We start from the raw sequence: 16,805 nt of genomic DNA on the forward strand, positions 1-16,805 counted from the left end.
AAAAATATAAAATTTAAGAAGTATAATTTATTTCAAAGTATAAAATGTATTTTAAAAATAAAATAAATTTTACTGAAAAAATTAATTAAATTAATTAAAATATAAATGTATAGAATCTGTTTTCGCTGTGAGGGTTTACATAAGATTTTATTGGGGGAAAAAAGCATGCCACTGTTAAATTTTTTAAATGTTTTGAAATCACTGACCAGTCTTGAAGATCCATGCCAATTGGCACATTATACATTTGTTCTGTCTGACTTTTGTCAACCAACAGAGAGAATGGACAAAAACAAAATGTGACCATAACAATCACACAAAACTGCTCGCGATAGCCAGCATTAAACTGAGTGCCTCCTCAGGACTAGGCGTTATCCTAAGTACCTTCATCCATTTTTTTTCTCTTAATTTCCTCCCATTTTACCACTCAGAACACTTACATAACTTGCCTGAGATCACACAGACAGTAAATACCAGGGCCATAATTTGAACCCAACAAAATTATTTTCACCATGTAGTTTTCCATTTTCAAAGCGAGGGTCAGATATACTGGCATTAGATACAAAGACCTCATGATTTCCTACTTCAGCACTTTGTATTTAATTGGTTCTCTTTTGCCTTGACTTCAAATTTGCCTCTTCACTGGTCTGTCTTGTTTGATAAGTTCATCAAACATCAAGACTCTTTGTTCATTTTCAAAAAGGATTACAATGAGAAGCTTTTATAATTAAGAGTATCTCAGCAGAGATTTCCTTCACTACCGTTCTCTTGCCTTTTATCTCCTAATTCTTAGAGGTAAATTTTCTGATTTTTCAAAGGTGTTTTTGCTTTAAATACAAATTGCAAATTAAGTGCTTATAAAAATGTCTTTCCCCCTTCTGAACTGTTATGTAAAGGAAATCGCTCTTGCTCTAGCATTTAAAAGCAATGATTCAAAATTAAATCACTCAATAAGAATTTGACTAAAATAGCTCAACTTAAAATCTTCAGTGTTTGGGAGACAAAGACTGCTTTCATGCTATCCCAAAGCTGAAATAAGGGACCCTTTAAGCACCACAAAATACTTGATGTTAAGATATAAAAACCTGAAGCCGGGTTGGACGATTCAAGGAAATGAAATGGGCAAAATTGCAATGTACATATGAAAATATCAGTTTCATCCATTTCCCTACAGCAAAAGGTAAACTCATTGTAAGAATGAAATGACCCAGCATCTCTACAGTTTTGGCTTTCCCAGGATGAGGTTATTAACATTATCTGATTGTATCCGCCCTGAAACACTATGAGAGGGAATTTGTAAGACTCACAAATGGATAAGTAGAGGTTGATTGTCCAACATTACTCAAGAGGATTATTATTTATTAAGCTGAGTATATTTTATATCTAGGACCTTATTTCATATTCATTGACTCTTATAGACAAGGCAGCATTACCCTCATTTCCAGACAGGGGAATTGAAGTTCTAAGAGATTAAATGATCACTCCAGATTCCCCAACTCTTGAGTATTAGATCGGTGGTCTGTAGACCGATCCATCTGACTCCAAGGGCATGTTCTTTTCACTGTCCTGCACTCCTTCGCCGGACCCGTGATAACATGAAAAGAAGTCACATTCTATCCTAGCATAACTTGTTGCAAACATGGAAGTGCCTTCCCTCCCCACCAGGTGCTCCCTCTGTGCAAATTTTGCAGATTTAGGGCCAACTCACCGGTTCACCTTCTCCTGGATAGTTGCCCCAGGCTGACAAGTCATCAAAGACAGGATGAAAACAGCAGCAGCAAGCATCTCAACCACCCTGTATCACTTAGAAGGAATAAAACTAGTCAGAGAGTTGGAGTGAAAGATGTCTTTGCGCCGGGACCTGTACGAGCCATCGAATGTTCGGAACTAACAGAATTCACTCAATTCTCATTGAGATGTGGTTAATTAGTGACTAGGGTATTGATTAGCCAAACACCCTAAAATCCAGGACACCAAAGGTCACTGTTTTTCAAACCTTTTGAAAAGTAATATCCATATGGTTGAGGAAAGGAGGATTTTTAGCCAATACCAATTTAGCAAGGAAGTCTTCTTTTCGGAATGAGGCAAAGCCAAATCAAGATACAGTTGCAGAATTCATGGGTCTTTTTGAGTGGCTCTTGGAACTTGTGAAGTCAGATCAATTTGTTTTGCAAGACTTATACAAGGATAATACTGGTGTATGAACTCGTTTGTAAACAGCTGCCAAAACATAGGAGATGCTGATAGTTACATAAAGATTCTACAATGTATTGCCAAACATCTGGAGCCTGAGAGCTGTGTTAATTGAATGGACCTTCCACTTTTCATCTAGACATTAGATATCATTAAGATCCAGCATATTTGTGTCTTGAGGGGACCAGATGTCTTCAATAGACATCTCCAGAAGCATTCTCTAGAATTATAGTAACAGCCACACATCTGCACGGATATCATACCTATATACATCCTCTTACTCTTCCAGACATATTCATAAATTAATTAAGTAAGTAGAGATGGAGAGACAGAAAATAACTGAACATGTGGCAGGCATTTCATATGTCTTATTTTACTGAATCCTCACAAGTCAACAAGATAGAAATGATTAATTTCATTTTGCAGTTCAAATGGAGGTTCAGAGAGGTTAAGTAACTTGCCAAGGATGTACAGCTGTCTTTTTTTTTTTTAATTTTTTTAATGTTTATTTATTCTTGAGAGAGAGACCGACAGAGACAGAACGTGAATGGCGGGGGGCGGTGGGGGGGTGTGCAGAGAGAGAGGGAGACGCAGAATCCGAAGCAGGCTCCAGGCTCTGAGCTGTCAGCACAGAGCCCACCGCGGGGCTCAAACTCACCAACTGCGAGATCATGACCTGAGCTGAAGTCGGACACTCAACCGACTGAACCACCCAGGTGCCCCTGTACAGCTGTCTTAATATCTTTGGGAACACTTAGATTCTCTCATTAGCAGGAGAGAATTATTAATCTCAAATTATTATTAATCTCAAATACAGTTATGAAAAGTTTTAATGAACAAATTGTATGCTTAAGAAATATGTATCTGAATTAAATGTGGAGATATTAGTAAGGTGCCCAGTTGTTACTGCCTCTATTTTTTTTTTTTTTTTCAGAGACTTAAGTTAACATTTGACAAAAGCAAAGACTGATTCTGGATCCTAGAAAGTCTCTGAAGTCCCTGATTTCTGTGTTCCCCTCCCCCCTATAAAAGTGGCCTCAACTAGAGGTGATTTTGCCCTTCAGAGGACATTGGCAATGTCCAGAGACATTTATGGTTGTCACAACTTTGGAGGTTGTGACACTGGCATCTACTAGGTGCGAAGCATCCTACAATGCACAGGGCAGGACCCATTCCCTCCACCCCCCCCCCAACAAAGAATGATCTAGCCCAAATATCAATATTGCCAAGGTTGAGAAGCACTGCCCCACAAAAAAGCTGGTCTGCCCTCCCCCGATGCCTGGGATTCTGGTGAGTTAATTTCCTTCTTCTTTTTACATAGAGAGAATATCCTCTTCCTTCCTGGTCCAGCTCTTTCTTGAGATTTCCCTGATGCCTTTTCTCCTCATCCAAGACATTAGTGGCATTCAGGACTCTTCCTTAACCTCAGCTCTCTCACCCTCCACCCACCCCTGACATGGTCCCTTAAATTCGATCATATTTCCTCTGTAATATTTTTCCTCCTTAATTCTCCCCTTTGAACTATGCAGGGTCTGGGCTTTTTCTGAAACTGTCATGACACACTCCTAAGCGGGCCAGCTTCTCCTCACGCCAAACCTGCCTGTGCATTACCATTGGATTCATCTTCAAGAAGACAGCTTCTGACCATATAAGTCTCCCGCTCAGAAACCTTCTGTGGCTTCCCCATTGTCCACAACATCGTAAGTCCAAATGCCTCCACGAGTGGGTCCAAAGCCATCTTTGCACACTTCATCAACCACAACCCTCAAATGATCCCTGAAACTATAGTCTGGGTTCCCTTATCTTCTCACACTTGCTCAGTGCTCTGACTTCACCCCTGCTGGATCTTTACCTCAGCTACCTTTATCCATCATCTCCTACCCTTCTGCCACGTGTCTTCTCAAACAGCAACTCCATCATGGATCCTTGGCTGATGGCCCCATCTGGAAGGTCCCTCCGTGTTATCTTTGAACCTTGTAAATACATACCAGCCCTTTTCATTTTTGCCTTGTACTATATTTTTCTAGGGGAATGGGGTATATCTCAGTAACGGAAGTTCCTTTAGGGTAAATTCTGTGTCTGATTCTTCTCTAGATCACCCACATCAACATAGAATCTTTCATAAGAAATATAATTTGATGGAGTGAATCTGTGAGTGAGCTAACTAAAAATAGTTTACTATTTCATAATACTTTCAGGTATATTTTCTCATTTCATCTTTAAAAGAATCTTGCAAGATAAATATTATCCTGAAGGGAATCCTGACAGTCAGAGACACAGTGATTAAGAGGGAAGATGGAAACAAGGTGTATAGAGTACCAAGCCCTGTGCCTGCCACTTTACATGTTTTTTTTTTTAATCTTTTTCAATCTATTTAATTTTCACACTGATCTTGCAAGGCCAGTAGTCATAGTGCTATTTTGAAGATGAGGATATCGAGTTTCAGAGTGGTTAAGTGTTTTGCCTGCAGTCACACAGCTGGTGAGTCTCAGAGTCATGGATTGATAATGTGTCCAACTTCAAAACCTGAGACCATTTTTGGTCTGGTCACACATATACCAAAGCATATCAAGACAGGGCCTGGGTCTTCCAGCTCTGGGTCCAGTTCTCTGTCCATTATGCCTTAGCTGAGAGAATGAGTATCATTTCCCAGGAACAAAGAAAGCAAAATAGAGTGAATGGAGAGGTAATCACAGAACAGAAGCAAGAGACAAGCTACGTCGTATGGGATCATGTCGTGCCCCTGTGACTGTGTGTGTGTGTGTGTATGTGTGTGTGTGTTAGACAGGGCCCTCACCTGCTTTCAGCCAAAATGTCCTGAGGTGAATGGGAAACACCAAAATATTGTTATATTTGTCTATGTGGATTTCACCTTAATTATGGCATTCTATTATCAAAGATGGATAGTTATAAAATACCATGCAGAAGAGAAAGCAAGATGGCGATTCATTCTGAAGACACATTGCTTATCTCAGGGAAACACTTTCCACTATCTAAATCAGCCTGTGAGTTACGGCCTCAGAGTGGAACATGTCCTGTTCCCACTGGTTGGCCCAGACTGCCACCACAGGGCGACACCCAGGTCAGTGCTCTCTGAAAAGCTTTAGAAGCTCAGTGCCACACTGCCCCTGTGCTGGGCCTGCGGCTTGCCCAGTGCAGATAGCAGTTCAAAATTCTGCGAATCTCATGCAATTGGAGGCAATTTGCTAGCACAGGAAGAACACAGTTGTAGGTCACAAAGTGCCACTGATCAGTTACTGTCTCCTAGCCTCAGTTTCTTCATCTGTGAAATGGATAAAATAATACTGATCAGGATAGGGTTGGAGAACTGAAGACTAAACCAGGAAATCTAGCCTCCCCTGGGAATTTTGAACAGCTCTGGCTCGTGTATTTCAACAGTGCTTCTGCTTCTATTTCTCCTTCGGAGCATCTGTTGGTCTCTTCTCAAAAACATGGAAGGGGAAAGTGGAAGAAAGGAGGGGCCTAGCAAGGAGAATAATGGAGGAGGGTAGAAGGTGGGAGATTCCCATTCAAGTGCCCTGGGCTGATTTTGAGGCCTTCTGGAAGGAGAGCCCAGGTGACAAGGTGGTAGAAAGACCCGCTTTCCCATCTCTGCCCAGGTTCCAATGCCATTCCAGCAGCTCAAAGGCTGAAAACTTGGGGAGCAACTCAGAGTAGCAAGTTTAACTTGGACATGCCCAATCTTGAGATGGCCAGAAGCAAAGGAAGCTTCTCCCAGCATCTTACTGTTTGACAGTCCATATGGATGGCACAGCAGATAGTTTTGTGAGTTTGTGGTGTCTCTTTAGAAGCAAGTGTCTGTGTGTGTGTGTGTGTGTGTGTGTGTGTGTGTGTGCGTGTGTCTTTGTATGTGATGATCTTCCCCCTACAAAATGTTCCTATGCAATATCCAGCACAACACAAGGCACGAAGTCCACAGACAGTAAATGAACCTCCCCAGTCCAGTGCATTGCCCTCCCCTACCTCCTCTCTCAACCTTTTGTCTGTGATGTTGATTTTTCCTACTGATAGCTTCATCAGGCCTCGGCTGCAGCCAGCAGACATTTGTGGTGGGTTTTCAGCTAGAAATGAAGTGGGGCTGGTTTAAGTAATTGATCTCAATCAGAGGCTTTACAATGGATGGGTTAATGCACGCCTACTGCTCCCCGCTTCACGTTGAAGCTCTGCATTTGCATTTAAGGGGTAGGATGGGAGGGAGCCAGCTTCAGGCTCATTAGCATAGAAATGTAAGACCTTTTCTCAAAGAAGACATCCTGCATTAGAAGCACCTCAGGCCAAATCTGGGTGGTCCTTTGGGAAATTCCTATTAGAATTTGGCTGCAATAAAGACCAGAGTCCTTGTTACACCTGAGCAAGTTCCCCAGGCTTCTTTGATTGATCCACTGTCCTCTCTCTGATGCCTTCACTCACAGAGTCCCATAGTACCCTGGCCACCTCTCTCTCTCTCTGAAAGACCACCAACTTGGTGGTTGGGGATTTATCCCACTTGTGATTCCTGTGAACTCTGGAAGACAAGGCTGTGTTGGTCCAGAGTCTCTGTGCACCAGATGTAAGAGTCAGTGAGTGGAACTAGCTTTCCACAGCCAGGCCAAGGTCATGTGCCCCATGAGCAGGCAATAAGGGACCGCACTGTGTGCACACATATTAAAAACGATGCTATTCTGCATTCCCCGACAGCATCACACTGAGATATCTGGATACTGTCTATTCCCCCACTACACTGGGAGCTTCCACGGGGGCAGGGGCCAGTTTTAAGTGACTCGTACTCCAGTGCTGGCACATAGTAGGTGCTTCATACTTGTGTTATCAAGCCCAGTAGGAAAACTGCAGCTTTACACATATCATACCTAACAAAGATTTGTTGAATTGGCCTGAATTAACAGGTATTTGCAGGCAAAATCATCATGTGCACTGTTTCTCTTTGTAATCCCCTCACTCCCTGCCCTCTAACGGCCTGTGCTCCACAAACACTCTCCTGTGGCCACTCAGGAGCTTGCTCTCGGCAGGTGGGCATGACCTCATTGAGGAATCAGGAGTGGAGGGAGAGCTTGGAGACTGGCTCCCGTGGACTGGAACTCCACGCACCTGACACTCAGGGGAAGTGACTGAGGACAAAAGGGAGCAGTGAGAATTCAGAAGCTCCGGAGTCAGGCCTCTGATTTGTGTGCTGGCCTCTACAGGATCACACCACACGACCTTGGGACAGTCCTGTGACTTCCCGGGACCTCCGTGTCCAATGCCCGAGGGCCGGCTCATCTCTACCGCCTCCTCCAGGCTGAAATCTTACGCAGGTATAGTCCTCATCTAAGACACTCCCCCTACAACTGCAGGACTAGGAAACAAATATATATCTCTTTCCAAACCAGTCAAGTCTCTCTTAATACTTGTATTCAGGACTTGTCTTCCCATGAGACACTCCGGGCTGTCAGTCTGTAATTAGACTTTCTCCTGCTCATAAAGCCAGCCTGTGTGGAATGAGAGACAGAGCTGGATTAGCCCACTGTAAACAAATGTGGTCAGTCCCCTTCTCTCCAGTCTCGGTTCCGGTTGAGTGGATTTCAGCAGCTCCTGGGCGAATGTTAATGCCTCCTACCTACGCAGTTGCAAGAAAACAATCACGTGTGCCTCCCTTTCTTGAGAACGCCTCTCGAGCATCTCGGTGACACAGCATGGGGCACCGGGGGGCAAGAGGCAGTGCAAAGAAACCAGAAAGTGCCTAAGGCAGGAGATGGGCACCTGGGTTTCAAGGGAAGCTCAGCCGCTAATTTTCTTTGTAACCTTGCAAAAGTCACTTCAGCTCTCTGAGCCTCAGGTATCTCAACTGTAAAATGAGGCTGAGAACACCTGCCTCGCAGGCCTGCTGGAAAGAGTAATTGAGATAATGTACATGAGAGCTTTCGGTAAAGCTCTGCAGGCAAGGGGCCAGCGTCAAGGATGACTCTCTCAGCTTTCTGGCGCAAAGGGTCAGGGAGTCAGGGTAGGTACAGAGCATGCAGGAGAGCCAGGTTCCAAATTCTCATCAGCATCAGAGTCCTAGAGGACAGGGGGGTGGGGGGTGGGGGGTAGACCCAATACTTCCTGAGCTGCCCTTTGTTTAAAATTGCCCTGAAATTGGATGTAGGTTTTCACCTAATGTGGGGTAGAAGAAAGAGTGCTAATGTTTATGAGCATTTATGCTCTCTTATAATCTTTCCAGTAGCTTTAGATGAGCCTCCAGTCCAAACTTGGGGGCTGACACCAGAAAAAAGGGATGGGAGGGAGAGAGGACTTGAGGACAAGTTGCTCTGACAGTAAGTCTGCCTAGACTCCCTGTTTCTAAAACTATAAGCAGCTTAGAGTCAGCTGAAAATGGGGACAGGGGCACCTGGGTGGCTCAGTCAGTCGAGCGTTCAACTTCAGCTCAGGTCACGATCTCACGGTTCATGCGTTCGAGCCCCACATCAGGCTCGCTGCTGTCAGCACGGAACCTGCTTCGGATTCTGTGTCCCCCTATCTCTGCTCCTCCCCTGCTTGTGCTCTCTCAAAAATAAATAAACATTTTTTAAAAAAAATAAGTACATAGAATAAGTAAACATTGTTTAAAAAATAAGGACAGATATGTAGCAGGTTATTAAAAACACAAATGATATATTTGGGGGAGAACCACAAATATTTGGGGGAGTATTTTCACAGGGCATAAAGGAGGATCGGTCCATGTCATGTACCTTAAGCATCATGAAGGCAGAGGCCATACTCACTACAACATCCCAGCACCTGGAATACTGCCTGGGATGGAACAAGCCCTCTGCAAATACCTATCAAAGGAATGAACCACCCGCATGAGGCTTACTGTCACCCCTTGGCTTTTCTGGCTGATCACAAACAGTAAGAAAGGTAAAGCAAATCCTTCATGGAAATTGTCCAAGGAATTTGCTCACGTTTGTTGTACCGATTTTTTCCGTTTTTTTTTTTTCTTTGCAATTGTTTCCACTTTTATTGCTGTGTATCAAACCACCCCAGAATTCAGCGGCTGGAAACAACAGTGATTTATTATTTTTCAGGATCCTGTGGGAGGTCACTTTTGGGGCTGGAACATACATGATGGTCTCTGATCTTTCCGGATTTTTCTCTTCATGGCCTCTCTTCAGGCAGTAGTCTAGCCTAGGCTTCTTTCCAGCCTATCAGCTAACTTCCCAGAGAGAATGCTTCTGCTTCTGTCACGCTTGCTAACGTCCCATTGGCAAACAAGTCCCATGGCCAAGTCCAGATCAGTGCAGGAGGGGACCACACAAGGCTGTGAATACCAGGAAGTGAGGTTCATTGGTCACACCAATCTTCCTGAGCAGCACTTGATAATGAACTTATATATGTAAAGCAGCACTTAGTTTGTACTACTTAAGTATTAGTGATAGCTAATAATTATTAATCTTAATTATAGCATATTGCCATAATTATTATTAAATTCCTTGCTGCCACTACCTTTATTTTTTGGAGAATGAAAAAGAACCCCATGCTAGGGACGCTTTGGTATATCCTTCAAACTCCGAGCATATTAACCCTCTGTATTACTGAAGCTGCACAATCATGTGTGAATAGTTGAGGCAGCAACAAAACATGAGGATGAATCCCTCTTTCTCCCCTTCCCCTACTCCTTTCTTTTTTCCATGGTGTCCCTGAACCCAAGTATACTTTTCACTTATTCCTAAAAGCGATGTTGGAATGGAAAGGAGAATGACTCGTCTCTGTAAGAATCCGTTCGCTCAATAAGCATTTTCCTAAGCCCATCACAGCACTCTCCTTCCCTTTCCCAGGGACTCATTTGGAGGTGGACGTGGGACCCAGTTGGGGCAGATGAGATGTCAAGGAGCAGCAAATCAGTTGGGTGCCTTCTGAGGAAGACTCTCTACGCTTGGTCAAAAGAAAAAGGTATGCCGGGGTAATCCTTGTTTTCCTTCCTACTTTGGGACGTAGTTGTATGAAGGCATGATACCTGGAGATGCCTTTTACACCTGTGTTGCCATGGCATGACAAGAATATCCTATCAGTAGCCCTCTAGTCCCAGAGGAAAAGAGGCCCATCGACTGAAAAACTCAAGCAGCCTATGGACCTTCAACTTGAAACCAAGATGTTCGGTCAGATTCAGACTCCCTTTAGCTGCTACAGCTTGAAGCAGAGCTTCTTAGCTGACCTCAGATCCGTGAGAAAACCACTGAGTTTGGGGAATACCTGTTACTCAGTGTCACTTGGCGACAGCTAACCAGTAAGGCATCGTATTCCCCAGTCTGCCGTCACCTGAGCTGCAGAATCTAAAGTCTCAGTCCAGGACCACCCTGATACGGAAGAGAACATAATAAGGAAATTTTTGCCCCTGGTGTTGGGGAACCAGAGTAACCCACGTAAGCAAGGTTAAGTAGGGGCCGTGGAGCAGTATGGTTAGGACAAATAAGTTAAAATTCTGGATCGAGTCTATCCTAATTGCTGAAATGGACCAAAAAGCTATAGACTTACCAATCAATCAGATGCGAGAAACTGTATCTAAGCAGCACTTAGCTGAAGGCAGGGATGGGAAAATAGGTGAAAGTATACCAGGTTTATACCTCAAGTTCCAATTGTTCAATAATTCTGCTCTACTCAATATTTTTCTCCCTTAAGAAATCAATGTCACCGTCAAAGTGGCAATTTTGTGCCACGCCCTTTCATCTAAACCATATATAAAAGTGTGGACAGTGGTCTCACCATGGCTCCCTTTTTGTTTATATTTTATTGTCTTATTTTGTGTCCATCTATTGTGTATATAGCTGGATTTTGTGCGAGTAATCTTCCAAATGATGTCTGAATATATACATAATGTAAACCTGGTCTCCAGGCTTATAGAAACTTCCAAGGAATACTAGGAGTTTATTCAAGGGCGATCAACACCGTTACTGCTAACATAGAAATTATTAATGACTGTAGTAGCACTACCATTTCCTGAGCCCTTTTGCAAGCCTAGCTGTGTGGAGATGTTCTGCACGCACGTTCTCCAATCCTCCTACCAGTTGATCAGGTGGGTATGGTTATCCCGTGTTCTTCCAGTAATAATAAAGCAACATGGTTGGTGCTGCTTCGGGCGTGGGAGTGAGCTCTTCACATGCGTTGCCTCAATGCCTTCTCACAGCCCTGACAGCGGGAAGGGTTATTTTCCCATGTGTTAGATGAGCAAGCCGAGGATCCAGTGGCTGAAGGGACTTTCTCATATCACACAGTCGAGAAGAAATAGCATCAGGCCTTGAACCTGGCCTGCCTGGTTCTAAACCCCTGCTTGCTCTGCTTCACGATGGTCTCCCAGAAACAGAGACCATGTTGCCTTTCTACTACTCTGACCCGTCGTTCCCCATCCCAGATGGGTTTGCTCATCTACTCCAGAAATCTTTTCCAGCACCAAAATTGGCAATGCCAAGATTTGAGTGGAGTCCCATGTAGATGAAATCTGGTGACACCAGGGCAAAGGCCAGCACAAAAGGCGAGGAAAAGTCTAACGACTTTCAGCTGCTATCCATCTGGCAGCTCCCTCTCCTCGCTTCTGCCTCAGAGACCAAACTGCCACCAGCCTCGAGGCAGAGGGGACCCACCCTGCTGATGGGAGACCTTTGACTGGGAAGCAGCCAATGGGTGTCAACCAAAGAAACAAACGCACATTATTCTTTCCTTCACAAAACTTGAGAGTTTACAAGTGCCTTTTATACATTTTGAGTCTTGCATCCACTGTGTGAAATAAATATCATTCTGCCCAAAGCATTTGTCATCTCAGATGTTATATTCTGCTCTCCTTTAGTGGAGACCTAGAGTATGCCAGGGACCTTTCTGGGCAGTTTCTCGTACAAGACCTCATTTAAATCCCACCAAGTGCCTCTGAAGTAGAGATCATTATTTCCACCTTGAAGAAAAGGAAGTTGAGGATCTGGGTGATGGTGTGACACATTCATCCCCACCCAGAAAGTCAGTGTGTTTGAGCCCAGATCAGCCTTCATCACACCTGTGCTCAGTCCGCGGCCCGAGGCCACTGTAGGACGTTGCCCACAGGCTCTGACCCAGCAGCCTGGCCTCTGCTGAGCAGTGCTGTGCTGATGGCTTCAGTCTGTCTGTCTCACTCTTGTGTATAGAAGTAGACGACTTGTCTCGTGCAGTTGACACGACTTCTGATCGAGAAGGCGCCGCATCTGAGGAACTGAATCCAAGGAGCTTCACTGACATCTTGGCGGATCAGATGTTAAGGCCCTGAACATTGAGCCCAAACCTAATGCCACCATGGTGTAAGACATCAGGGGGGTATTAGGACGTGCTGGGTGAAATTAGTAAATAATTTGTTGCCAGCGGGCAGAGTGTGGTGTGGCTGTTTATAAACCTAATCCCAATGCTTGTTGAGATTCTTCCCTTAGGAGTGGGTAGAGTCTCTGTCCCCTCCCTTGAATCTGGACTCTGGGACAGCTTGGCCACAGCCTATAACAGAAGTGGTGCTGGGTTAGTTTCAGGCCCAGGATTTAATGAATGGATGGTTTTCCCTTGCTGTCTCTTGGGTCACCTACCCTTCAAACCTAGCCACCACACTGTGAGGAAACCCAAGCCACACTGCGGGGAGACCCACACGGGGAGGAGCTGACGAGAAGCTTTCTTAGCCATGGGAGCGAGCTGTCTGGGAAGAGGGTCCCCCAGGTGAGCTGGCCCAGGCAGTGCAGCATGGAGCAGGGGGTGAGATGTCTCTGCTGAGCCCTGAGCAAACCACAGATTCATAAGCAAAATAAATGACTGTTGTAGTTTTATACCACTGTGTTTTGGGGTGCTTAGATACACAGCAATGGATAACTGGAAGAGAGGAACCTGGCCTTTCCACCGACAGTCACTTTGAATCCTTACAGCAATCCACTTAAACAGATGGAGAAACCGAGGCTCAGAAGGGATACATAACTCGCTTGAGATCCCATATCTAGTAAGTGGATCAGCATGGATTTGAATTCATTCTAGATAAATCCTCCAGTCCCCTAAACCATGGGGCGGTGAGACAGAGGCAACCAGTCTCCAGATCCTAACCACCTGTTTATCCTAACCTTTTTCTAGCAAGATCCTGCGGGGACTGTGAGTGTAAGACAAGCATACCAGCAAATTCTGCCTTCAGGTTGTGTGATGCCTTCTTGGGAATAACAAATGCATCCAGGTTTGAATTCCAGGCACAATTCCAAGGAGCGCCCCAAGGGGTAGGGGATCAGCTGAGCAACTTTCTGCCTGTGTGACCTCAGGGTCATCACCTAACTTCCCTGATCCTCAGTTTCCTCATCCATAAGAGAAGGACAAAAATATCAGCCTCACCGAGTTGTTTTAAGGATCAAATGAGTACATATTGGTAAATAACAGTACCCGTCCCAAAATCAATACTCAATACATTGAGTGTCCCTAACTTTGAGGACTTAGAGAGAAGAATTTGCTTTGCTTATTCCTCCCTGACCCTAAAGAGAGAGCTCCCTGGGGTCACGATGAAACAGATGCATCCCACCCCTGAGCCTCATTTATTTTAACCTCCTCAAAGATTCAGCCCTTGTGCCTCCACTCCGGCATCCCCTGCGGACAAGAATGAAGCTCAAGCCACGGCCAGTAAGCTTTGCTCACAAATTCCTCCTTCACGACTGACTGAGCCCCGAAACTGGAAACAAACATTCTGTCGAATCATGTAAATCCCCGCTCATCTCCAAATTGGGTGCTGGAGTGCCTCGGGGAAGTGATTTTACAACCTCACTGACTTCAACCAAGGTAGACACCAATTGCTCTTCCAAGATAATTCAGCCTGCACCTGGCAACAAGAGCGCGCAGGGGCTCCCTCCCTTCTCCCCTGGACTGAAGGGGAGCAGTCTCTTCCTTAGGGAGGGAGAGGAGAGAGATCTTAAGCCTCCCACCCCAGGAAGCCTTCCCCCAGACAGCGCAGGTGGAATTCAGAGACTCATCACTTACTCACATTCTCACTTGAAAAAGGATCTCAGATAAGGGGCAGGGTGGGCGAGGGCCATCTTGAGAGATGGCCTCTGCAATATGAGGTCAAGGTCACCTGCGCTTTGCCTCACAACCTCCTGGATTTCAGAGGCAGGGTAATGCTGTAATGGAGCTACCCTTACATCTCCACGCAGGAAAATGCTTTCTAGCCCGTGGGCCCCTGGGGAGAACTGTTATCTTTTCTTGTACCACTGCCTTTTTAAAAAAGTTTATTTTCAAATCTAGGCCTTGCAATAGATCATTCAGCCCACAGCCAACAGCCCTGTCTATCCTGAGATGCTGTGGCTGTGTTGTCACAGACGACAATTCCCCATGTTGGTTTGAAAGATTACTTTCCTCCCAGTGGCTCGAGTCCCATCGCAAATGTTAGAAAACAGGTCAGCAGCCCCACTAGTAATCATAATCATAAAAATTACTATCTGTTTTTGAGAGCTTAGTCTCCAAGGACTTAATAACCGCTATATTGTGTATTTGTTGCTTTGGCTCCAAAAGGCAGATCTTATTGTCTGTATGTATTTCATATATGCAGAAACAGGTTCAATAGCCAAGTAAGTTGTCTAAGGCCACGCAGCTAATATGTGGCAGAGTTAGAATTTTTTTATTGAAGAATAACTTACCTACAATATTGTATTAGTTCCAGGTATACAACATAGCGATTCGATATTTATATAGCTTGTGAAATGACCACCACAAGAAGTCTAGTTACCATCTGTCACCTTACAAAGTTGTTACAATGTTATTGACTGTATTTTCCATGATGTACAGTACATCCCCGTGACTTGTTTATTTCATAACTGGAAGCTTGGACCTCTTACTCTCATTCACCTCTTTCACTCATCCTCCCATCGCCCTGCCCTCCAGCAACCGCCAATCTGTTCTCTGTATCTAGGAGTCTGTTTCTGGGTGTTGGGGGTTTGTTTTATTTTTAGATGCCAGATACAAGTGAAATCATATAATTTTGTCTTTCTCTCTCTGACTTATGTCACTAAGCAGAATACCCTCTATGTCCACATTGTTTCAAATATCAAGCTTTCATTCTTTTTTATGGTTGAGTAATATTCCTGTTTGTGTGTGTGTGTGTACCCCTCATCTTCCTTATCCATTCATCTATCAATGGACACTTGGACTGCTTCCTTACCTTGGCTAATGTAAACAATGGTGCAGTGAACAGAGGGGTGCATATGGCTTTTTGAGTTAATGTTTTCATGTTCTTTGGAAAAACACCTAGAAGCAGAACTTCTGGCTCCTATGGTAATTCTGTTTTTGATTGTTTGAGGAACCTCCATACTGTTTTCCACACTGGCCACTCCGGTTTGCCTTCCCACCAACAGTGCACAGAGGTTCCTTTTCCTCCACATCCTCGCCCACACTTGTTTCTTGTGTTGTTGAACAGGTGTGAGGTGGTATTTCATTGTGGTCTTGATTTGCATTTCCCTGATGATGAATGTGGTTGAGCATCTTTTCATGTGTCTGTTGGCCATCTGGATGTCTTCTCTTGGAAAAAGCCGAGTCAGAATTTCAGTCCTGCCATCACTGACCATTGTTCAACTCTTTGGGGAAGGTTCTCAGATGTCTTTCCACACTCTAGAGGAAGGTGCTATCCAGACTGGTTAAGACTTCCCCAGCCATGCTCAGCTGAAGGACTTCCATCCAAGGCTCACTTTCTGCCATGTGCTGAGTCAGTTCAGAGCAGGCCAGAATCCTGCTCTGTCATCACCAGCAGATGGCGTCCATTATTCTGCAGCCTCCAACTCACTTTCTGGTGTGCTTGGAGACCAATGACCTCACCAAACTCAAATGCCCACTATTTTGTCCCAGGCTATGTTCCCTCCGCTGTCTGGGTCCTGCACGGAGGCTATAGTAGGTCAGCAGAATTCCTGACAGAGGATCGAGCCATGATAGAGACTCCCAGGGACCTCAAGGGACCGAAATACACAGATGTTCACAAATCATCCACAAGGTCTTTATGAAGAGCAAACACGATTTACAGGATTTTCCTTGTTCACTGTCCTCTTCTAAAGGCAATTGCCCTGCCCACACACACCACAGCCCCTGAGCTAGCATGTGACTCCCTGGTAGCCCCAGATTGTGCTAGGTGTGGACACCTGATCCAAGGCCAGCTACAACGTGGTCCACCATGAATACCTCTGTCCAGAGAAGGGTGAACTGGACAGTCAGATTTCCACTCAGGGAACTTGAATTAAAAGATGTAGGAGGGGCACCTGGGTGGCTCCGTCGGTTAAGCATTCAACTCTTGATTTCGGCTCAGGTCATGATCTCACAGTTCATGGGTGAGTTCAAGCCCCACGTTGGGCTCTCTGCTGACAGCACAGAGCCTGCTTTGGATTCTCTCTCTCCCTTTCTGTCTGCCCCTCCCCTGCAAGCTCTCTCTCTCTGTCTCAAAATAAATAAGCCTTAAAAAAGAGATGGAAGGAAAATCGGGTTATTTGTAGCAGAAACTGAAGCTGGTTGGGTGCCCAAAGAAAGGCTTTAAAATAGACTAGAGAGCCTGAATAAATTAATGTGATGTGCAGACAAAAATAATGACCGTATGAAAACCCAAGCAAGCAGAAGTTGCTTCTTAGGGTGACCGTATG

At 44.8% G+C, this 16,805-nt stretch overlaps 1 protein-coding gene across 1 annotated transcript in view; it reads right to left on the bottom strand.

The window, feature by feature from the left end:
- The window catches only part of C8A (complement C8 alpha chain), a 68,998-nt gene extending 67,115 nt beyond the window's left edge, over positions 1–1,883 (bottom strand). The window contains exon 1 of the mRNA XM_049617086.1: positions 1,706–1,883. Coding sequence (XP_049473043.1) covers positions 1,706–1,782 — 77 coding nt within the window. The 5' untranslated portion in view covers positions 1,783–1,883. The remainder of the gene's footprint in view (positions 1–1,705) is intronic.
- Positions 1,884–16,805: the final 14,922 nt, after the last annotated feature.

The sequence above is a fragment of the Panthera uncia genome (assembly GCF_023721935.1).
Source record: "Panthera uncia isolate 11264 chromosome C1 unlocalized genomic scaffold, Puncia_PCG_1.0 HiC_scaffold_4, whole genome shotgun sequence".
NCBI lineage: Eukaryota > Metazoa > Chordata > Mammalia > Carnivora > Felidae > Panthera > Panthera uncia.